General features: G+C 36.6%; 1 protein-coding gene across 2 annotated transcripts in view; it reads right to left on the bottom strand.

The window, feature by feature from the left end:
- The window catches only part of LOC136041179 (uncharacterized), a 69,773-nt gene extending 44,760 nt beyond the window's left edge, over window positions 1–25,013 (bottom strand). Inside the window, exons 1-3 of one of the 2 annotated variants that reach the window (XM_065725708.1) lie at window positions 23,885–25,008; window positions 14,598–14,726; window positions 3,476–3,879 (exon numbers count right to left, since the gene is read on the bottom strand). In XM_065725708.1, coding sequence (XP_065581780.1) covers window positions 3,686–3,879; window positions 14,598–14,726; window positions 23,885–24,743 — 1,182 coding nt within the window. In that variant the 5' untranslated portion in view covers window positions 24,744–25,008 and the 3' untranslated portion in view covers window positions 3,476–3,685. Of the gene's footprint in view, window positions 1–3,475; window positions 3,880–14,597; window positions 14,727–23,884 lie in introns of those variants that run through there. The other variant, XM_065725709.1, reaches the window with a different exon arrangement.
- Window positions 25,014–25,484: the final 471 nt, after the last annotated feature.

The raw sequence follows: 25,484 nt of genomic DNA, 5'->3' as shown, positions 1-25,484 counted from the left end.
AGACCCTGTGATATTGTCTGATTGTTCGGAAGAGCAATATTTAGAGGAGGTTTTGTGAAGGATAGCGGCTGCTGATTTTGACAAATGCAAGTTTGGACTGGAAGAAGTTCGGTATTTAGGCCACACAGTGGAAATGGTAAAATGACACCGCTGGGAAGCAAGGTTGATTCTGTTAAGAACTCTCTAGAGCCCACCACCAAAAATGATGTGAGGGCATTCCTTGGCATCGCTGGGTATTACCAAAAGTTGGCCCGCAATTTTTCTTGTGTTGCGTCGCTACTGACGGGTCTTCTTTAGAAACGGAATACAAGCCACTTTACGCTGTCACAAGAGAAGAGAGTAGCCTTCAAACCCTGAAGACTGCACTCACTACGCTGTCTCAATAGCCACTTTATCCTGTCCTGAGTAGTGCAGACTTTGCCCAAGTGTTTGTGCTTCAAACGAATGCTACAAACACAGGGATTGGAGCAGTTCTGGCTCAATGCATCGGAGAGGAGCATCCCATCACATATGAAAGTAGGAAGCTATCGCCAGCGGAACAGCAATATTTGACAGTGGAGCGTGAGGATTTGGCATTGAAGGGGGGGGGGAAGGTTTTCTGTACTATCTCGAAGGTTGGAAGTTTACCTTCAAAACTGATCATAATCCACTTCGATGGTTGAACGTGGCTCGGAGCAACAACGATCACTTGACACACTGGTCCTTTACGCTCAAAGAGTACCACTTTGATATTCATAGTCGGATTGGACAAGAAAACGGGAAAGCTGAGGCACTGTCCCTTCTGTTGTAAAAAAAATTACTAATAATAACAATGTTTGTTAATATATTGATACATGAGTACCAAGTTCTTGCCCGAATTCCTGAAGAAGGTCCTCGGAAAAGGGAAGACGAATCCATTCCAAGACTTCAAGAAAAGCCAACAGAAGGACATTAAACTCTTCCGTTTTTTCAACCGACAAGTCACTAGCCAGGCAGATGTAAAAGGAGCCTATTTCGAGCTTTGGGACGGTCTTTCATACCGGCGTACCAAAAGGAAAGATGGTCCGACTCATTTCAAACTTCCAGAGGACTACCTAGTCGGCTAATCCTGCAATCTCATTGTTCGCCTCGAACTTCCCCAGAGTTGGTTCATCGAAGCCGTAACGCAACAGCGAGGATTTCACTAACTTTTTTCTTCTGGCTCGACATCTACCGTCAAAACAAGAGAAAGATGGGGTTGTGTTTATGTCAAGGAAGCGATGCGTTTGCAAGATATGCGTTGAAAGTAAAATAGAGTGTTACCCTACTTATGTGTCTAAGGGGGGAGGAATGTGGTGATTTTATCTAAAAACATTTGGCAACTTATTTATATCAGCCAAATGTAGGCTTGAGTGATGAATTGCGCTCCGTTGAATAAAAAAGCTAGTAAGTTAGCTACCGGAGTTACAAGCGAATGGAAGGTTGGATTTTTATACATTGTAACGTAAATAAAACTTGTGTTTCTCTATAGGGATTACCACAGCTATCAAAATATTTTGGTGTCTAATCCGTGATTACAGTTGTTGCCGTACTTTGGAAGTTTTGTTAAGATATCCCATTTGCCAATCTGACCTTATAGATAAAAACAATCTAAAGATTTTGGTTTCTTATCTGTGATTTCAGCTGTTACCATACTTTGGAAGTTTTATTAAGATGTGAGTTTTGTTTTATTTGTTTTGTATTTTGTTCTTTTTTTCTCTTTTATTTGTATTGTTCTTTGTCTTTCTTTTTAGATGATTAACTAGTTTTTTTTCTTTTTTTTTCCGTGGATAAAGGCTCCCGAATATGGGAGTCAAAATATCCGGAGTTTTTTATTAATTAATGTTTTGTTGTTGCCTTCGTTTTTAGTACGCTTGTCACTCCCTTGTTTAAAATTAAACTCCTTTTTTCTCTCTTAAGATTTCTTTACATTTGACGAACTCGTGGTCTAAACCATTATCCAGTACTTCCAAACAAAAGAAGCACTTTTTATCTTCACGTCACGTTTCTCAAGAAACGTGACATTCTATTTCGGTATGGTAAAATCATACGTATCACTTGAATTATAAGTTTTCGTACTTTTGCCTCCACAGGAAATGAACGCAGATTCATGAATACACTTTCAAAATTTACGTATTGTTCTTTTTCTTTTACGTGACACCCATCATTTTCCTCTTCGGAGGTTAATAGTCTGCTTATCTCCATTTTTATTTCTTTGCTATCAGCAATGAGAAGTCCTTTTTGTTGCAGGGCCATCAATATCTAAACTGGATATTTTATGAAAGTTGGGGCATTGGTCTCCAAATTAGATTTTATTTCATTGCTGACAATAGGTTCATTTAGTATAGGCAACCGATTCTTGATTTACTTATTGGCCTGTTCATTGTCTGTGTGCTGTATATTCAAGTCTTCTTAGCTATCTTTACTAATATCAGGAATGAGCATGTTTAAAATTATTCCGCTTAAGAACTTCAGAAACGATAAAAATGACACAATTGGATTTTAGTCCAATTGCTGCCTCAATTACGATTTGAAAGTCTTTTCCTGAGCATAAATGATCTATTTGCTTTTTCAATTTTTTAAAAGAAAATTCCTAGTCTTACTAACAGTAAAATTGATATTTTTAATATTCTTAGAACACCACAAATCTCCAAGAGAGAAACAATAGCCTTCATGAACTAATTCCATCCCCCTCCTCTCCACAACTAATCCAGCATCCTGTGGCGTTATAGCAGTATAGAAGTAAAATGACAAGTGCTGACGTTAGATTAAAGTAACTTCGCGGGCTGCTGCCATAGGGCGTAATGTCCCTTTGAAATTGCAGATTTCAGGCTACCAGTAAAAAATATACTAGTATTAAATTTAATAACTTGCTGCTGAGAAACATGCACTTTTGGAATAAAAAAACTTTTCTTTATCTGAAAAAAGAAAGCAATTGATTTCCATCACCGACAACCAGAGAAAATCATTTGCTTGAAAGAGAATGTTTTTATTGGCTATTAATGGCAAAAACCAAGTGTAATCGATATCAATAAGCACTACTAAACTAGAGGTTAATACAAGTCAAGGCTTTATCTAAGAGAATTACGGGATTTGACCCCCCCCCCGCAAAAAAAAGCCTGACATGTAAAATCATAACATAAATGCATACAAACAAATTTTTGATGCGTTTTTTAAAGTGATTATTTGTACCCGACTCCTGTTTCTTCGAAGTTTTGAGGAACCGAGGACATCAAAAGGAAATAACGAAAAGATTTTTCATCATTTGGGTCAGTTGTTCCTTCCCAAGCACGGTAATTTGTTTCAGATAATTTAGAGTTTCAATGGTCAGTAATAGCACCTTAAGTGGCTTAAGAACTCGAAGCTGGATGAAGGAAATATTTATTCAAAGATTAATTATCCCCTCCTCTTCCCCACAGTTGAAGCACTTTGCAAAAGCTCTTCAAAAGATATTGTACAACAACACTGCATAGACTGATTATAAGGCTGGTCAAGTAGGCTTTATTTCAAGACCAAAAATATTATAAAACAAACAATGCCTTACTAGCACGTAAGTAAAAGGATAAATTAGAGCACAAACAAAACTAAAATGTTGCTTCTTTACTTTTAAATTTTATAGTAAAAACAATATAAAAAAAATCCTTAGCAAAATCACAGGCAATAAAAGTCGTTTCTAGTCCATACAACTTCAATCCTTCAAGAACATGTTAATAGCGACTTCAAATCCGTCAGAAGCCAGTACCAGAAAATGAGATGGATTATCAAAAAGACTTAACATTTTGACTGGCCTTCTATCAAAAACACCCAGATAAATCTCTGGTCTCAAAAAATCCAGTGACATTAGAATCTGCTGAGATGGGACATAATAAAATAGGACCTTGCCTGAAAGAAAACATCAATTTAATCAGAGACAAAAACCCGAACAGTAAGTTTTAACCTTTTTCTATGCCAATTTTTCGAATAATTGACAATATGGTTCATTTGTTTTGGGACATATACACCAAGAACTTCCCTTAAAGAAGAGTATCAGGAAGGGTGTTCGAAAGCACAGGATGGCTGGCCCCCAGCCCCCCATTGCACCTGGCTGAAGGGCCAAGAAACGAAGATCAGCACCGCCGGTACGGACTGTAAAGTCTAATGCCGTATCTTTTACCTTTTTTTTTTCTTAAAGAAGAGTAAGCTCAGCTAGATAGAGACCCCTGAATAGTAAATTGTAAGCAAAATCTATAGCCACCCCCCCCCCCTTCACAGGGTCATTTTTCTTCTTAACGGCAGAGGTATTATGAAAACCCTTTTCAACCTTCACAAACAGTTCATGGTAAGAAATTGTAAGCAAGGAGTGACTCAGTCCAATATTAAAAAAAAACTAAAAGAAACGGATAACTATTGATACAGCAACGAATAGGCTTTTTATCCTGATTCCAAATATATACAGTTAATTAAGTTTAATGCTGACTATTAAGAGCTGTGAGTCTTAGAAAAATTTAACTGATTTTCGAAAAAGGGGAGTAACACCCCCAAAAAGTTAAAAGATTTTAATGTAAAATCACACCGCCACATCCAGCAAGTCATAGAATCCTTTTATAGAGTTTTCAAGCTCATATCTATAAAAATGTAGAAGTTTTCTTTAACTGAAGAAAGAACAAGGACAGGTGTTTATTTTTTTCTCCTCGGGGATGATCATATTAAAACTAATGGTCGTAGGAGGTTGGGAGAGGGGTCACTCGAACGGAAATCAGAATATCGAGTGCTCTGTGTAAGTAGCCAAAAATAATGAAGAGCAATTAGCCCCCCCCCCCCGCCACGCCTTTTTTTTCACAAAGACATCTGATAAAAATTTTGAGATAGCCATTTGACTCAGAATGGTAAAAATGTCTAATAACTATGCCTTTGGGGATGAAAATACTTTCCATAGTTAGTAAGGAAAGGACTGTAAGTCACACAATTTACCCAAAGTTCACATATAGTATTTATAATTGGAAAGAATATGGTATTCTTTTAGGAAGATTTTCTTTGAAGCATTTTCCATGAGGGAGTCGGGAATCAATTTCCCGTGAGGAATTTTCGAGGAGAATTTTCCTGAGAAATTCCCCACGGGGGGGGGATGGAGGGAAGGAGATTTCCTGGAATGATTTGAAAAATCAGGTATTAAATTTTAAAGAAACAGGTTTTTCCAACTGAAAGTAAGGAACAAAAATAAACTTTAAAATGCACAGAAACTATCCCATATATTAGGGGGGCTACCACTCCCTCGACCCTCACTCTTTATGCTAAAGTTCGACTTTTTGTCCCATTCATTCAAGAAAGACTGCTAAAACACAAGAGCTATTAAAATCGAATGAGAAGTACTTTTAAAGAACTTTCTAACTTCAGCGTACAGAGCTAAGAAATAATTTCTGTTCGTTTTGAGTCTTAATGTTGCTCCTTACTTTAAGTTGGGAAAAACTTTTTTTTTTTTTAATTTCAGGAAATATCTATTCAATCGATACATCTAATAACTAAACTGATAATAAGAACTTTTAGTCCAGGTCTTTAGCTCTTTCCAAGAGCTGGAGCAAGAGCAAAAAAAACTTTACAAAGCGCATCAAAACTTGTTTGTATGAATTTTTGTAGCCTTTTTACGGGTAGAATTGAACCTTCGGGTGACAAGAGGGGGGGGGGGGGTTGAAGCGCGGTAACACCCTTCATACTGGATAATTTTTTTTGGATGTATTGTTCGAAGAATATACAATAAAACTATACAAAACGCATCAAAATCGGCTAATTGTATTTTGAAGCTTGTTAAGGAGTAGAATTTAACCTTTGGGCGATGAAGAGTGGGGGGGGGGGGAGTCGAGCTGAAGCATCTTAGACCTTCCTCTCTGGATACGACTGAGTTTTTATTTGAAGAAATATCATTTCTTTTGTTTTGCTTTGAAAGTACTTAAACTATATAGTGCTTTCAGTACAGCACACGTGGCACTTGCGCTATAATTGGAGTGCAAGGGGGATAATTTATCAATACATATCTAGTAGCCTCTTACCATTTTGATTTTGAGTTGAATATCAGCTTTTTTGGTACATCATAAATTCACTATTTGTTTCGTTTTATTTCAAGTATAACATCTGTCCTTTTAACTTTAACATTTGTCTTTTAAAATATATTTTTATGGCACTTGATATCTACCAAGTGACATATAACGATCGCAAATTCTGTCGGTCTGTCTGTCCCGGTTTTGCTACTTTAGGTACTTCCAGGTAAGGTAGGACGATGAAATTTGGCAGGCGTATATTAGAAATTGTCGTTTCTCCACTTCGACCATCTGGGGGGGGGGGGGAGTGGTAGAACGGTTAAATCGGAAAAAATAATAAAAAAGTGAGGTATTTTTAACTTATGAACGGGTGATCGGATCTTAATGAAATTTGATGTTTGGATTGATATCATGTCTCATAGCTCATATTTAAAACCCGACCGGATCCGGTGACATTGGGGGGAGCCTAAAATCTTGGAAAACACTTAAGAGTGGAAGGATCGGGATGGAACTTGGTGGGAAAAATGATCACAAGTCCTAGATACGTGATTGACATAACCGGAACGGATCCGCTCTCTTTGGGGGAGCTGGGGGGGGGGGAAGTGTTAATTCTGAAAAATAAAAAAATGAGGTATTTTCAACTTACGAAGGAGTGATCGGATCTGAATGAAATTTGATGTTTGGAAGGATATCGTATTTCAGAGCTCTTATTTAAATCCTGACTGGACCTGGTGACATTGCGAGGAGTTGGGGGGGGGGGGGCTAAAATCTTGGAAAACGCTTAGTGAAGTGATCGGGATGAAATTTGGTGGGAAAAATAATTACAAGTCTTAGATACGTGATTGACATAACCGGAACGAATTCGCTCTCTTTGGGGGAGCTGGGGGGAGGGTTAATTATGAAAAATTAGAAAAAATGAGGTATTTTTAACTTAAGAAGGAGTGATCGGATCTTACTGCAATTTGATATTTGGAAGGGTATCGTGTCTTAGAGCTCTTGTTTTAAATCTCGACCGAATCCGGTCACATTGCGGGAAGCTGGGGGGTGGACCTAAAATCTCGGAAAACGCTTAGAGTGGAGGGATCGGGATGAAACTTAGTGGGAAAAATAAGCACAAGTCCTAGGTACGTGATTGATATAACTGGAACGCATCCCGTCTCTTTGGGGGAGTTGAGGGGGGGGGGGTAATTAAAAAAAATAGAAAAAAGAGGTATTTTTAACTTGCGAAGGAGAGATCGGATCTTAATGAAATTTCATATTTAAAAGGACCTCGTAACTCAGATCTCTTATTTTAAATCCCGACCGGATCCAGTGTCATTGGGGGAGGGGACCGGAAATCTTAGAAAACGCTTAAAGCTGAGAGATCAGGATGAAACGTGGTTGGAAGAAAAAGCACAAGTCCAAGATATGTGACGGAAATAACCGGACCGGATCCACTCTCTTTGGTGGAGTTGGGGGGGAGTAATTCGGAAAAATTAGAAAAATGAGGCATTTATAACTTACGAACGGGTGATCAGATCTTAATGAAATTTGATCTTTAGAAGGATCTTGTACTTTAGAACTCTCATTTTAAATTCCGACAAGATCTGGTGACATTGGGGGGAGCTTGAGGGGGAAACCAGAAATCTTGGAAAACGCTTAGAGTGGAGAGATCCGGATGACACTTTATGGAAAGAATAAGCGCAAGTTATAGACATGTGATTGACATAATTGGAACGGATCCGTTCTCTTTAGGGGAGCTGGAGGTTGTCAATTTGGAAAAAATTAGAAAAATTGAGGGATTTTAACTCCAGAAAGGGTGACCAGATCTTAAGCAAATTTGATATTTAGAAGGAACTCATGTCTCAGAGCTCTTATTTCAAATCCTAACCAGATCTGTTGACATTGGAGGGAGACGGAGGGGGAAGCCAGAAATCTTGGAAACGCTTATACATGTCGTAGATACGTGATTGACGTAACCGGACTGGATCCGCTCTCTTTGGGGGAGTTAGGGGGTGGGGTTCAGTGCTTTGGCGAGTTTGGTGCTTCTGGACGTGCTAGGACGATTAAAATTGGTAGGCGTGTAAGGGAGCTGCACAAATTGACTTGATAAAGTCGTTTCCCCCGATTCGACCATCTAGGGGGCTGAAGGGAGAGGAAAAATTAAAAAAATGAGGTATTTTTAACTTCCGAGTGGGCGATCGGATCTTAATGAATTTTGATATTTACAAGGACCTCGTGACTCAGAGCTCTTAATTTAAATCCTGACCGGCATTAAGCTTCTGATTTTCCTTTCAAAGCAATCTATTGATTCTGAGAATTTTGCCAGCGCTCATACCATATGAGCTCTAGGCTCTTCCGACCCGTCACAAGTGCCATATGAGCTCATAGCTCTTGTTTAAACAGGTGACGGCAAACTTTCTACCACTGCTTAAGAGATCCTTGAAGTCTAAAAATGGGGTATGATCAGGAGGAGAGTATGTTTGTCCCATCTGTAGGCATGGGCTGTACCACTATTTGAGTAAATACCAAACATTAGTAAAATCAAGGAATATTGTTCGTGGGTATGTACCGATGCTCCAAGGCATTGTAAGGTCAATTTTAAGCAACCTAATTAGTATGTTGGGATATGCTATAGAGAAGGGCGAGGAAGCGACTTAATTTTACTGACTTTACTCTTTTCGTTTTTTCCTCTGTTCGTGATTGTTTTTGCGTATATCGCCACTTACTTTTTATTTAAATAAAAAAAAAAAAACAGTTTTTTCAACTGAAATTAAGGAGCAACATTAAAACTTAAAACGAACAAATATTATTCCGTATATGAGGGGGATTGCCCCTCCTCAACACTTCGCTCTTTACGCTTGTACTTTTTATACTTTTAAAAAAGCTTCTTATTGTTCTAGTTAAACGAGCTTTGTGTCTCAGGAGTCGTTCTTAAAGAATTGGGACCGAATTCAAACTTTAGCCTTTTTCTACAGCAGGGTTCTCTGATATGGTGAATCTGACGGTGTGATTTTCGTTAAGATTCCTTCACTTATAGGAGGTGTTCCCCTTTTTTCCGAAAAATGGGACAAATTTTCTTATGCTCGTAGCCAAAAGCCAAAAGTATCATTCTCTTACTTAGATAGCCAATTCTCTTCCTTAAAATTATCATTCTCTTACTGAAGTGGCTACAAAGTTCTGCAAAATTAGTTAACGTTTTTTTACTATTATAATAATTGGGAGAACAGAATTCAAAGACAAGTGAGAATTGGATTAGGTCTTGGTTGCTAGACCGTGGTCGTCTTTAGGGAGTAGGGGTTATATACTTCTAATGAATGGTGTCTTTACTACAAACAAGAGCATGGCTAATGCCCGTTTTGATAACGGTAAAAGTATCATTCTCTTTCTTAAATAACCAATTCGCTTACTTAGAGTAATCATTCTCTTTCTTAACTGGCTACAAAGATATGCAAAATTAGTTTTTTTTTTTAGCATAATAATTGAAAGAACAAAATTCAAACACAAGTGAAAATTGCATTAAAGATTGGTTGTTAGATCGCGGTCGTACTCAGGGAGTAGTGTTATCTACTTCTACTGAATGGTTTCTTCACTACAAACAAGAGTATTATTCCTGCCCGTTTCTCTAACGGTAAAAGCATAAACGGTTCAGCATAAGGCTAACGAAATTGCCCGTACCAGCGAGATGGTCGATAATTCGCCTCCTGCTTTATGGCGTCTTCGAGCTAAGAGCAAATCTTCCAATGGCCCACCCTGCATGCCAGAAAAAGACTGGTGCGACTATTTCAGAGACCAATTTTCAGCCCCTAATTCCTACCTCGACAACACCTTTTGCCAGGCCCTCGATAAGGAGCTTCAGTTTGCAGTTAAGGATATTGGTGTCCTGGTCACTGCGTCCTTGATGCGTTCCAAAATTGTTAGGTTAAAAAAAAAAGAAATCTAAGGACATCGATGGTATATCTGGTACCCATTTAAGCTTTGCCAGAAATCTTCTCCTACAGCACCTTTCTCTGCTATTTCAAATGATTTTCGTTACTGGCATCGTTCCAGACAGCTTTGGTGTTAGATTGGTCCATCCTATTCTCAAAAAAGGTAAACCAGCTGACCAGTGCGCTTCATATCTTCCGATCACTGTTTCAACTACTTTTTGTAAGCTATTTTAATCCCTTATTTTCGATGAAATTGCACTTCGATGCACTACTCCGGACGACCAGTTCGGGTTCAAAAAGCACTCAGGACGGGAACACGTTCAAAGCGTTCTTGCAAATCTTCTTATTGATGCAGATAAAAATGGTGATCTTCTCGTCTTTGGAGCGCTTGATGTTAGTAGAGCCTTTGATTCTGGTATCCATGGCCATATCCTGCTCAAAGCCCTTCAACGAGGTGTTTCTTCTTGCATCATTTCCCCTGTTTACAGTATGTACAACAAGCTCTCAGCTGTCATCCTGATCACCTCTCCGTCCGGTACTTTTCCTTCTAAAGAAATGCTGAGTATCAAGAAAGGCGTACGGCAAGGTGGCAAAACTTCACCATCACTGTTTAATAGCGCTATCATCGAAGCACAACAAGTAATAAAGCCGTCGTGCTTTTCTATGGGATTAATCCTTCGCTGCTGAACTTCGATGATGACATTCTTCATGTTTCTCGTTCGATATCTTTATTTCAATAAAATTACGACTCACTTGCAGCGGCATAGAAGCAGATCGGACTTTCCTTCAACGAATCTAAAACAGAACTTCTTTTCTTCTATGGTTCAAAAAATAAACTTTCAATTAACCTCTGCGTTAAAATTGGCGACACTCTGATTAAGCTTTGTGAGTCCCTTATGTATCTTAGCCTTCCTGTTTCTTCTACATTGAAGGACAAACGCTCAGCACTGACAAACCACCTCTGTTCCCGTCTACGAGCGGCTTACGGATTACTTGTTGCCAATAAGTATCGTTTCAACCGTCCTCTCCTTGCCCGGCTATAAAATGCTTTTACTACCCCCCATCTGCTTGCTCTGGTTCCCTTCTGGAAAATATTCACAGCTACCGAAAAGAAAGCCATTTGCAGCGCATTTTATAGATATGCTAAGTTTCTCCTGTGTCTCCCTTTGTGGCATAGCAATGGCGACATCTCTAGGAAATATAAGGTCAGCAACCCTCCCATGGCCATAGAGAGAAGAATCTCCAAATTCAGTACCAATGTTTTAAGAGCCAACCAAACCTGGATTAGTGTTATTTTATAATATTTGCAGTGGAAGTGAATTTAAATGTTTGTGCTTTTCTTTCTTTTTCTTTTATATACTCCGTCTTTTCCGTTTCTGACGGGAAATAAATTAATAATAATAATAAAGCCTACTGCGTATTTGGTACTTTACTAAAAGGCATCATATTATAAATATTTTCTTTTCTTCTTGTTACAGGATTGAACATAAAATTAAAATTGGAGTGAAATCAGATCAGGATTTACCAATATGCCCACTAGGCCCTGCGGCTTTCACTATTTAAGAAATTTTGGGGATTTCCCCAAAAACATTTCAAAAATGGAGCGACAAAAACGGTTGGGCCTAGAGGCGTCAAAGCTTTAAATCTGGCCTAGATGAAACAAAATATTGAGCTGGTGAGCTTTCAGCAATTAATAGCAAAAATACATACAACAGGTACTAATATAAATGAATAATTAAATGTCAAAACGAGTCAAGCTTTAAACGAACTTAAATATTTTGCTAATAAGGCATAAATGAAACCCAAAACGAACAGAAATTAAATAAACAATCATAGCAAACAAACAAACAATAGTTACTAGTATAAATGAGTAAATTAATCTTAAGACGACTGAAACTTAAGTTGAATACGCAAATCCAGCTTGGAACGAAAAAAAAATATCTACAAATTAAAGTTTGGGTTTTGCCTCCTTCTTTCAATAAAAGTCCTACTGCATCATTGGCGCTTTACTGAAAACAAATATTTTCTTTTGTACTTAGTACAGCACTGAAAAGAAACATAAAAATTACAGTAAAATTAAATTTTGAGCTGATGAGCTTTCAGCAATTAACATCATTGTATATCAAATATTTAGTTTAATTTTATTCGTTCTTTCCAAGACTGTTCAAGACAAATATAGCTTCACTACAAACAAGAATTTGAGTACTGCCCCCTTCCCTAACTGTAAAAGTCTAAGGCCTACTACGTCATTGGTGCTTCACTGAAAACGAATTATATTACAAATATTTTCTTTTCCAGTTATTACAGCATTGAAAATGAGAATAAAATTACAATGAAATAAAATCTTGAACTGATGATCTTTCAACAATTAATAGCATTATATATCAAACATTCAATTCGATTTTATTTGTACTTTCCAAGTACAAATAAATCGTATACGAATACTATAAGTAATAAAATATGTATGGAACATATAACCATCAATATGTATGTTTCATGGGGCGCACTAGCCCCCACCTATCCCTATCCCTGCTGACGTCCATAGGAGGAATCCACACTAAAAAGGATTAATTTGAACACTTCACAATGAAATCGTGCAAATGATGGCCTTAGTCAATTTTGATATTCTAAATTCTCTCCCATTCCACTTCAAGAAAATATTCAGTGGAGGTTGCTTTTTCAGAGAAGATTATCATTCTTGAATCAGGTTTTGAAAGTCACACACTTTTTCCTTAGCTAGATCCAGTAACGAATGCTAGAGAATTAGACAGAAGAGTTACTCAAATGCGACATCATATCCCGGAGAAACAATGGGACGTGTTTTATATAATCTTGCATATTATAATGCAGTTTTTTTTGTCAAAAATTGCATTTTATTGCAACATTATCTTTTGCTAATTACATATGGCACTAGACATTGCAATTTTCTTTCAAAAAACCCTTAAAAAAGTCTCTTTAATATTCCAGTATCCAACTAGCGGGAAAAAAAAAGAAGGAAAAACATCAGTGCTACCCACACAACAAAAGACATTTTTCAGGTTGGTCAAGGTGGGGGCTGTAAGTATCCTCTATAGGGTATTCTGTAACAGCAATCCCAATGGTGCACTTTCCGTCTCGACTCGACACCTTTCTGAGGGGTTTCAGGGAGCTTATCGAAATTTCCAGAAATTTGTTTAGAAGATGGCATTTTACAATTAAGACAAATCGAAATAAGGGCGACCATTCCTAAAAAATTGGTGAATTACATCAGTGAAGAATTTTCAGGAAGATCTTGTGAAAAATTGCTGTCCAAAAAGTTGTTTTCAAGCTCCTTCCTCCACCAATTCTCCGTACAGAAGGTGAATTCTAGTAATGCTGAATGGTGGTGCTACGTAAACAGCCTTCCTCAAAATTGGAACAAAACTATTTAATATAAAACGAAATTCAAGCATGGAGGGTTTATGCAACATCCAACCTCACTTTTCTACCTTTGAGGACTAGACATTTGTTCTTCTTCTCCTTCCTATTTTATTATTTCTAGATGGTATTGTTTAATCTTATATTTATAATCATTAATATGTCAAAACATGTTTTCTTCTTCTTCTTCCCGTTTTTCATCCTACTCCCTGTTTAAATCTTTTAGAAAACAAACAAAAACAAAACAAGGATTAAACAAACAAAATAAATACTTGTACTATACACAAAATATATATCCTATTTAAAGCCTTTCCAAACTAAAAGAAAATAATGTTTAGAGCCATTTTTGTTATTTTTCGGATTTTGCATGGCTGAGGGCATAAATGTTTACAAGGTATCAAATCAAGAAACTGTAACGCTATTCAAATGTTTCTTAACTTCCTCAAAGAACATATAAAATATAATATTTCCCCCTCTTGAAAAATCACAAAATTTTTGAAAAAGAAATGAAACTTCTCGAAAAAGAAATGAAAGAAAAGAAATGAAAAGAAACGAAAATTTTCGAAAAAGAAATGAAAAAGAAATAATCAAAGGAATAAATTCTAGATATGATGTGAGTACTTTGGGTGTTTTACGAGTATTTTACGAGCAACTGTGTTTAGGGTGATATTTATTGTTTTGCTTCAATATCTTATATTTCTTTAACCCTATCCCTAAGAAAATATATCTTAAACATAAGCGATCATAGGTAGACAGCTTCAGGAAACGTTTGTTTAGTTTAAAAGGACAACGTCAGACTAGCCTGTACAAACTTAACTCTTTCTCTGATATTTGCACAAAATCATCCCTGTTTGCAATCTATTTAAAGTAGATCTTGAAGGCAGTCTAATGCTTCACTGATTTTTGGCTTTCATCCAGCAGTTCTAGTCGATGAGGGATTCATAAGATCTTAGAAGTTGGATTATTCGGTTGGGAGTTGTAAGTTCTTGTTCCTTTTTTAAGAGTTATAAGAGATTAAATTAAAGAAAGATGTAATTTTTCACAATAAAACTGCATTTGTTTTTACATCTTTCACATATTTATCGACACGACATCATAACTTCAAACTGGTAAAAATAATTGTTTGCTTTTTACGAGGTCGCGAACTATGTCAGCAAATATACTAATATAGACAAAAGCTTATCAAATTACTATTAAAATTACTGCCATAATTCAAAGATTTTTTAAAAATTAACTTTGTATGATCTACTGTCAAATTGAGTATTTAGAAAATACAAGAACTAACCTGTATGTAGTCCTATAGCAACGGTTGGACCGTTAACACACACGTCTTTGATTGTGCCATATTCTGATTTTATAACATTTAGTGATCTGTAGTTCTCTCCGTCCATTGTCAGGTAGTACTCACCTCGGACTGCAAAATAATTCAATTAGTCAAAGAGAAAACGAAATTTTAACAACACGAATTCAAAGAGTAGATAAAACACATACATAGCAAAGTAACAACGTAACAAACATAAAAAACGTAATTTCCTATTTGCCATGTTAAAGTTGAAAATAAGTAGGCAATTTCAAACGAAAGTAAAGAGTAGCGCTAAAATGTAAAACAAACAGAAATCTATTATATATGACTATAGGGTCCCTAACAATTGAAAACCAATGCATGGAAATCCCGTCTATTTATGGATACGCAAAAGTTGCACAATCATAGGCGGCGCAATAGCGCTACCTAAGTAATGAGCAATGTGGGCATATTGTATTACCTTTCTCTTCTTCTTCTTTGCCGAGGGACTTCGTATAGAAGGAGCTGTCGTAGAAATTTCCGAAAGACTTCCAGTGCCCTTTTTAAGAGTAAAAAGTGATTGGAGGGCAGCCAGCCCCTTGTCGGGCCCATCAATTCTCTAACATATTCAATCAAAATCCTGACACAGCCATTTTGTTCACCATAGCTGAAAAGTCCAGTAACTATGTCTCTGGGCATGTCACTCCCCCTACTGTCCTCGGGACAATGACCGTAAGTTGTGCAATTCGCCCATTGTTTACATATAGCATTTGTTATTGAAAAAGATGGGCATGTTTGATCTTTAGTATTCAAAAAGATACCGGAAATTCAGTAGATCCAACCAGAAAATATTGACGGTAGTGTTGAACTAAATCAAAACATGTTATGTGCATACGGATTGTCGAAAGGGCGTAACTGACCAATGACAAATATATCAATTAATAACTTTCAGGAAATGATGGGAGGGAGAGGGGATGATCAATTGACCAAATACGCAATATTTGCAAACTACTACTACTACAACTAGAAAAACAACTACTACCACTAAAACTACTTATACCACTTTTATAGCTACTACAACTACTACTACTCAAACTACTACTACGGTAGCAAGTATTACCAAGGCTAAGGATATTGAAATGAAAATTTAATGAAATGTCGAGGGGAAAGTTGAACTAAGTCAAAACATACCATGTGCATACAGATTTTCAAAAGGGCGTATGAGTAATATATTTGGAACAACTCACTGTATCAAGCTGAAAGTTCTGGGGCATCATAGGGGGATGTTCAATTAGACAAAAGAAAGCATGCACTTACTGCTACTGTTATAAATACAGCTGATACTACTGTTATAACTTCTGCTGCTACTACCACCACTACTACTATGATACTAGTACTATCAAGGCTAAGGGTATGGAGGTAAAAATTTGTCAGAATATTCTGGAAAAATTTGAACTAAATCAAAACCCACTATGTGAATGCAGATCTTCAAGGGCGTATGCAAAGAATGAATTAGTGTATTAGGCTAGAATTTTCAGGGAATGCTTAAAGAAAGATCAATATACCTAAAAGCAATGTGCGCACGCTACTAATACTACTACCGCTGCTACTACTACTACTACTCCAACTATTACTCCTATTACAACTACTACTAAGGTAAGATATGAAAAGTTTTGAGGGGGAAGTTGAACTAAATTAAGACACACTATCTGCATTCAGATTGTCAAAAGGGCGCATCGGCAGTATCTTAGGAACAGCTTGGTGTGTGAAGTCGAAACTTAGAGGGCTAGTTGTGAGGGCTAGTTATATTAAACTAAACAATAGGAAATATTTAAATCCTACTGCTTCTACTACTGCTATTATTATTGGTAATACTACTACTGTTAAAGCTAAGGGTATTATGGCAATTTCGTGGAATTTCGAGATAACTTTTGGAAATATTTAACAAATTATCTCAACAACGGTAAACACTATTAAGTTGAAACTTCCAGGGTATGTTATGGCGGATCTTGAACTAACCAAAAGGCACCATGTGCATAATAATAATCCTACAATTGCTGCAACTAATGAAACTAAAGTTATTAATGCAAAACATTTAGGAAGAGTTTCAGTTAAATGAATAAAACTATATGCATGTAGACTTTCAAAATGGTATACGAGCAATATCACAGGCAGCGCAGCGCTATCACAGAAACTTTTAAATTAGCTCATTCGAACGTAAATTCAAAGTTCTGGAACCCTTTTTGAGATTAAAAAGTGATTGGAGGGCAAACAGCCCCCTTCCAAGCCCATTAATTGTCAAAACATCCAATCAAATTTGTTTTATGTCCATTTTGTTCAGCATAGCCGAGAGGTTCAGCAACTATGTCTCTGGGGATGCCACCCCCCCCTCACAGACCTCAGAGGAAGGGTTGTAATTTATGTAATTTGCCCATTAATTCATATATAGTTTTTGTTATTAGAGAAAGGAGGATGTTTGATCTTTTGCGTTAAAAAGACATTCAGGCGAAGCCTTCATAAAATTTTGGAGGGAGCATTAAACTTAATCAAAACATGTTATGTGCATACAGGTTGTCAAAAGGTAAACTTAGGAATTAAATTAATGGTATTAAGTTAGAACCTCAAGGAATGATGAGTGACATGGTCAATTGACCAGTGCATGTTGAGGTGGATGTTGAACTATCCAAAAGGTACTATGTGTATGTTACCACTATTGCTACTATTACAACTACTACAACTACTGCTTCTATTTCGCCTATTGAGGTGAAAATTTCATGGAACATTTAGGGGGATGTTGAAGTAAATCAAAACACAACGTGTGCATTCAGGTTGCCAAAATAATATACGAACAAATACACCGGACTAGCTTAGAGCAGTAAGTTAAAATTTTCTGGGCGTGTTGCGAGGGACGTAGAACTAACCAAAAAATAATCTGCGGATAATCCTACTACTACTACTGCTGCTGCTACTACTACTACGACTACTACAGAAGCTACGAGAAAAAGTTGACACTTTTAGGAAATATTTAGAGGAATGTTGAACTACATAAAAACACACTCTGTACAAGCAGGTTGTCAAAAGTATGTATCAACAGTATAACGGGAATGGTCTAGGGTATTAGGTTGAAACTTTCAGGACATGTTAAGGGGGTTTTTGAGCTAAGCAAAATTCAAAATGTGTATACTACTGCAATTATTAACACTGCTACTACTACTGCTACAACTACTACAACGACGACTGCTACTAGTACTGCTGAAGCTAAGGATATTACACTAAAACTTTTAGGTATTGTCGAGCCAGTTTTTACAAAAATATAAATAAGTGAGGATAACTAATGTGTGAGCTATACCAGTGGTTCCCAACCTTTTTCGGTCCGCGTACCCCTAGTCAAGGCCCAAAAAGTTTGCGTACCCCTTTCTTGAGAATCGTTGTTTTACTTTTTTCTTAACTAAAATCAGATTTTCAAAAACACGAGATTTATTGTCCAATATGACGGTGCTTAAATGTACGTACAAAATCAATGAGAAACTTGAGGCTGCTTTTTTGCTAAAATATTATCAAATCTTGGCTCGATGTCACTAACGGCAATTATAAGGTCATTTTGTACACTCAGTCTGTTTCTGTGTTTGGTTTTGATCAATGACATTGCCGAAAATGACACTTCACAAAGGTAAGTGGATCCGAATGGTAACAAAGCAGACATGGCGATTTCACTTAGTTCCTTGTATTCTCCTTTCACCTCCAGCCAAAACTGGGAAACAGTTACATTTTGGAATTTCAGTTCTAAGGCGCGATCACTGGCAAGTTCGATCAGATTCTCTGTAAGCTTGTCACTAAGACCGGAGCTTGAGGTCACGTCTTCAACAAATGGATTTTGGATCCAATCCTGCGTTCTATCTTGGTTCATAATCGATGGGAAATATGACACAAGTTCATCTCGCAACTTTGTCAGATGCTCCCGAATACAATCACAGATTGTGTTGAGGTTATCAATTTCACTATCGTCCGCAAACTTGTCAAGGGTCGGGAAGACACTAACGCTGTTTCTTTGAACCTTTTTAAGCCAGAACTCCAATTTCTTGATGAAAGCACACATCTTCGAATTCAGGGAGAGTTCGTCCGTCCGGAAACCTTGCATTGACAGATTCAAGTCATTCAGTTTGTCGAAAATATCCGCAAGATAGGCCAGCCTGCAGACCCAGTCCTGGTTTTCAAAAAGTGAACTGAATGCAGATTTTTGCTCCAGAAGAAACATATGAACTTCTTGTCGAAGCTCGAAAAGTCTGTTTAAAATCTTCCCACGAGACAACCAGCGAACTTCTGTGTGCAGAAGTAAATGTTGATGTTCTGAACCCATCTCTTGGCACAGCAACTTGAACATTCTTGAGTTCAGTGGTCGGGCTTTGATGAAGTTGATCACTTTTACAGCCTCGTTGAGGGTCTCGTGCAGATGTGCGTTCATCCTTTTCGATGCAAGAGCTTGCCTGTGAATGATGCAGTGCAACCACTTCACCTTTGGATTTTTCTTCCTTATCTAGGCCATGAGCCCATTATTCTTCCCTGTTAGGGCGGCAGCTCCATCACTGCAAACTGATAGACACCAGTCCCACAAGATGCCCCCTTCTGCGAAGAATTTGTCAATCACCTTGAATAGTTCTTCTCCTGTTGTTCTTGACTGTAGGTTTTGACAAAACAGAATATTTTCTCTTATGTCAGAACAATCTTGATATCGAACAAAGACGATCACCTGGGCTTCACCTGACACATCCGTGCTTTCGTCAAGCTGTAACGCAAACATCTTCGTCAACTTTATTTGCTCAATAACCTGCATGACAATATCGCTTGCAATGTCTTCTATCCTTCTTGAAATGGTATTGTTCGACACAGGTATAGACTGAAGGGCAGTAGCAGTTTTCGTGTCAAACATTATTTCACTGACTTTCACTAGTGCTGGTAATATCAGACATTCGGCGATGGTGTGCGGGTTTTTCTGTTTCGCAACTAAATATGAAACAGCATACGAAGCCCGGAGAGCCTTTGAAGAAACTGATGCCACTTTTGCAATTTCCAAACAGTTACTAGCGAATGCTTCTTGTTTACGCTTGAAAAACTCTATGGGCTTACCGACATGAGAAGGGTGCACAGTACTGAGATGCCGGTTCATATGCGCAGGTTTCATGGAACTGTTGGCCAAGACTTGACCACAAAGAACGCACTGTGCATTCACTGGATCAGACTTTGTCGCACTAAATCCGAGCCCTAGGTATTCTGACAAATATCGACGCACTTTGACCGATGATTCGTCATATTTCTTCTTCTTAGGTGCAGGTTCAGAGTTTTGGGTACCATCATTCGGCTTCTTGTTATTCCTGATCAGGAATCTATCCATCTTTGTTTGCAACCACAATTCACGAACTTCGTGTTTCAACAGATGACAAGATACTGAACTCGCTGAGTTTAAATCGAGACCTTACGGCTATGGAGAAAAATTAGCATCGAGACCTTACGGCTATGGAGAAAAATTAGCGGGTTACTGAAAGCGAAAGTTTTGAAAATGAGTCTGAAATTACGTACAATGGGTTATGTTATCTGATTTTGAGGGAAATGTTGGAACTGAGTCAGAAACAAGTTTTAAAGATGTAGACTAAATTAATTTTGGGACCTTCGCGTACCCCCTGCGAGGGTTTCGCGTACCCCCTGGGGTACGCGTACCACCGGTTGGGAACCACTGAGCTATACAATCAACAATAAATAAATAACGCTATCTCAAGATGTCGGAATAAAAAGATGGCACTTCAACTCTGCGTGTGGTAACAAAAAACCAAACTCCCAATAAATTCAAAATAACCAAATAAAAATATAAATAAAAGAAAATGAGGACTTCCCGCCAAGAATTCAAATTAATTGCTATTAATTAAATGATTCTTTAATCTACTTTTATTATTAGCCAGTGATTTATTCAAATCTAAAAAACTACAAAAGTTGCTACAATTATATGTAACTCCATGTTGTGGTAAAAAACAGAAGCTTTCAGATTTTTTCAAACTCTGACAAACTACAGAACTGCCACAATTCAAATAAACATGTAAAACCTGATTAGCACCAATCAAAGGCACTATATATATGCTACTTCTACTACTATTAAGACAAATGGTATTAAGTTGACATTTTCAGAAAATGTTAGGGGGTATACTAAATTGAATTAAAACACGCTGTATGTATGCAGGCTGTCAAATAGCCACATCAGCAGTATACCGAGAACGGCTTAGAGTAGTGGGTTGAAACTTTCAGAGCATGCTGAGGGATATATTGAGCTAATAAAAGTGCACCATATGCATACTACTACCAGTAGTACTACTATTACCGCTGTTAGTGCTAATGTTATTTAGGCCAATGGTATTAACTACGAACTTTCAGGGACTGTTGGTTAAATCAAACACATTATGTGCATGCAGGTCATCAATAGGATGTAACAGATATTTCTCAGAAATGGCTTCAAGCATTAAGTTGAAATTACCAGGGCATGAGGAAGGGATATTGTACAAGATCAAAAAGGCATAATGTGAATACCATTAATGTTTACTGCTAATACTACGACTACTATCATTCATACCACTCCTATTGCTCCTACTATTACTTCTGCAAGGGTATACCCTAGAACAGCGTATAAAGTACAAACTTCTGAATAATGTTTATATTGCTTTAAAAATAAATTAAAAGGCACTATAAGTATGCTGGTTGTCAATGAGGTGTCTCAGCTATGTCTCAAGAAAGGCCGAGGGCATTAAGTTGAAACTCTCAGAGCTACTACTTTTACTACTTCTACTCTCACAATTGAACTTAATCAAAAGAGTGTAGACGCATCTAGGTTGTTAAAATAGCATAGACATATTGTCTCGGGAATGGTATTGACTTTCATTTTACAGGAAAATATGATATGTGAAACTGAATTAGACAATACTATATTTTTGTTAAGTCAAATGCATTGGCAGCAGCATATAAGCTCATTCTGATTACCTGAAGAAGGCAAACTCAAGGATTATTGGACTTCATTTTTGTTCACGAGCATGAGCTATGTTTTTTTTTGCACAAATTTCCCATTGACCCTTCGTTTATTTATTCATTTTTGTATTTCTTTTTTTGCACAAATTTCTCATTGATCATTCGTTTATTTATTTTTTTTTGTAATTTGTATTTCTTCTTTTTTGGCACAAATTTCTCACTGACCGTTCGTTTATAATGCCAAATCAAAAGAAAAATCATTAGTAAAACTTTTATACGGTATATAGCCTAGGTCATTCGGGGTTGAAGACTAGCACACAATTATCACGGCAGGAAATGTTATACCTAAAAGTGTTCAACGCGAATAGAATAGATTGTTGGTAAAACCTTGGGCAATGAGTCTTTCACTCGTGTACAATCCAAGAAGATTAGTCAAACAGACGAAAAAAGAACAACAAGTTTTATTTACTCAGTTCAAAAATATCAAGTACTATTAAAATCAAAACGACAAAATTCATTCTGTATATGAGGGACTCCATTGCCCTGTCAACGAGTGATTCAACGAGCATTATGAAAACAGTTTATCAGAAGAAATAATCCTGAATGACTAGAAATTACCTTAGGCTAAATATTTGGTTTGTTGATTTCATTGGTTTATACCCTTTTTAGCTTTTTATTTTACTTATTTCTCAATAGAAGTTGATCCATCAGTACCAAGTTGGAAGAATAACCCGCGAGTTCGCCGGACTAAATGCTTAGTCCAAGAAAATACCCAGACATTAGAAAGGAAGGAGCTGAGTTGCAATTAAACTTGCAGCGAACATAAAAAAAAACCGTTTCTCTGATCCAGGAACTCAATGCTTAATCCAGGGACATACAAAGACACTAGGAAGAAAGGAGTAGAGATGCAATTAAACTTAAAGATAATGTAAATAACAGTTTTTTATAATAAGTATGAAACAAAATTGAAAACAAGGTAAATATTTGGTTGGATAATTTTGGTAGTTGAGACCCATTTTAATTCCTATTTTTTTCCTTATTTTTCAACAAAATTTTGGTCCACAGTGCCAATGGGAAGAAAAAACCTAAAGTCCGGAAACTCAATGTCCAAGAATACACCCAGACATTAGAAAGGAAGGGGCTGAGTTGCAATTAAACTTAAAGCGAATGTAAACAACAGTTTTTCTAATAAGATTGAAACAAAATTCAAGACAAGTTAAATATTTGGTTAGTCAATTTTCTGGGTTTAGACCCTTTTTATCTCGTATTTTTTTTTCCTTATTTCTCAACAAAATTTGGTCCACAGTGCCGATTTGAAAGAAAAACCCCAAAATGCTAAAGCTGTAAGATGGAGCTAAGATATAATTAAACTTAAAACTAATATAAAAAAAAAATTTCTCTGATAAGATTGAACCTTATTTAAAAGAGAAATCTTGCACCAAATTTCCGAATGAAACTTTCAGGAATAAATTTACAGTGCGAGTGAAACTTCAGTTCTATTCAATCTTTATTTTGATATGTAATATTACTACTTCTGCCCTTAAAGCTGAGCAAAATCAAAAGGGGGTAGGTACATCCAGGTTGTCAAAATAGCACAGATGGAATGTATTGGGAATAGTATCAAGTTTTAATTTTCGGTAAAATTTTAGAAGGGTATATATACAAAATAAAAAGTATATGTGTCTTGATTTTCATAAGAACGTATGTCATTAAAAATTATTTTTAAATGTTCAAAAAAACTATGGATTCTTATAGAAAAAAAAAAAACAGATAAAAATTAAAATATTCCTTGCTTTTTCAATGAAAAAGACTATATCGATAAAAAAGAAACAGACATTAACTTCAAAAACTTTTTCTACAAAACAAGTTTTTCAAAAAAAGTTAATTAGCAATATTGAACCAAAATTGAGCCAAAATAAAGTCAAATAATTTTCCAAGGTTAAAACTACCACAAAGCACCATCATGCCCTCGAGAAAATAAACCCTTGCAATATCTCTGAAAAGCTTTACCAGCATTGGGAAGAGATCCAATATTCTTTAAAAAAAGTGATTTAACGTTTTCCTATATTTTTTTTCCCAAACAGAAGTTTTTCTCACACAATATTTTTTGCCCCAAAAGAGCGAATTTTGCAGGTAGCGACTCAGATACCAAATTTTCGAGGCTGGTTTTTACGCAAAAACAATTGCAACTAAACACACAATCAGCCCAGCTGCTCCCGCTCAACATGAACAATCCTCAGAAGAAGACTTTCTGCGTTTTATTTTTCTATTCTCCAAACTCCTGTTACCTGAGAGACACACGCAATCTGTTCTAAAGATCTTCGAGTTGAAATGCTCCTCTTCCAAATTTAAGGGGGATTTTTCACAAACAGCTGTAATATAATGCACCATATTTATACTAAAAGGCTGAAGAGTATAACTGAACTTGACTTGTTTCTCAGCACTATAATACTTTCCAGAATCTTCAATATAGCACAGAGTCCCATTGGTTACTTTAAATGAATCTAGGCCATCCACTGATTCTCTTTTACATCTCTGTAAACTTGGCAAAGAAAAACCGGTAACACCATAGTGGCCATCATAAACATAAAGAAATGGTTTGTCATAACAAATATTTTTTAGCTGTAGTCCATGATATAACTCAATAAGTCCAATAGTTGCGAAATCTTTCATTCTCATAAACTTAATTAAGCCATTACGTACCAAAAGGAAAAAATGATCATGTTTTGAATAAATACCACCACAAATGTCAACTTGCCGAGAGTATAAATTGACTAATTCAATATGTGTGATGTTCTTTTGATTTGTTTTCTTCAGAATTTTACCTGTAAGTGTGTTCATAGTTAAGCTCTCTTTATCATGACAGTGGGTAAGTAGTATATCACCTGAATTAACGATAATACTAATCTCTGTAATGTTAATATGTGTGCCAATATCTTCATCTCCAAGAAAAGATGTTTGTCTTGGTTCATATGAGCTTAAATTCTTACGCCAAATGGCATTAGATACCAATTTATCGTAAGAGGTCACAGGTTCTTCTTTTTCCCCCGTGATCATATTAAAGGCAGTCACTGAATACTCTTGTATGAGCTCTGAGAGTATATTTGGGTCCATGAATTCAAGAGCTATGGCCTTCCAATTTATCATAGCCTAAAAAATAAAAAAACAATCTTTAATTCAATTATACGTAAGATGAAATTACTGAAGAGAAGTCAATTCAAAAACCCCAAAAACAAGATGAACATTAGGGATTTTTTTTTGCAAGACAGTGGGAAACAAACTAGAATGATTATTTCAAACCTGTGTCCAAGGGCCGTCCTCAGCAAGACATAAACATAAAGAAAAAAAAAAAACTTACAACAGGATACAGTCAATACAACTAAAATGAAAAAAACTTCGAAACTATCCTAGCATCCTTACCTCAGCGAAGGACTGATAAATAGATTGTGATGAAACGAGGCAATTCACTGAAATGAAAGAGAATGATTTAAAAACATATTTTTTAATACCAGCCTTACTTTTTTGGCTGCTGATCTCGTAGGTCCATTTGTGACAGGTTCTGTATTAATATCTATTAGTTTTTTATAATGTTTTGTAGGATCGTTTTTAATTAACGATCCGTTTTTGTAACGATACATGGATGACGTAATTTCACCTTGGAACTATAGGGAAAATGAACTTAGGGTTTTTTTAGATCACCTTGACAGATGTGATTGGAATTTACAGTTTACCTTAGAAATTGAAATTGCAAATAAAATCTCATTCCTTGATGTGCTAATTATTCATAGCTTAGATAAACTCAATTTTACTATGTACAGAAAACCCCATAAGTTAAAAGAGCTGTGGTAATCTCTCTCGTCCATCGTGCCCTAAATATTTGTTCTAATT

This window comes from Artemia franciscana, unplaced genomic scaffold (assembly GCF_032884065.1).
Source record: "Artemia franciscana unplaced genomic scaffold, ASM3288406v1 PGA_scaffold_1178, whole genome shotgun sequence".
Classification (NCBI taxonomy): Eukaryota; Metazoa; Arthropoda; class Branchiopoda; order Anostraca; family Artemiidae; genus Artemia; species Artemia franciscana.
Note: the sequence above shows the minus strand (reverse complement) of the source record. Positions and strands in the feature narration are given on the sequence as shown.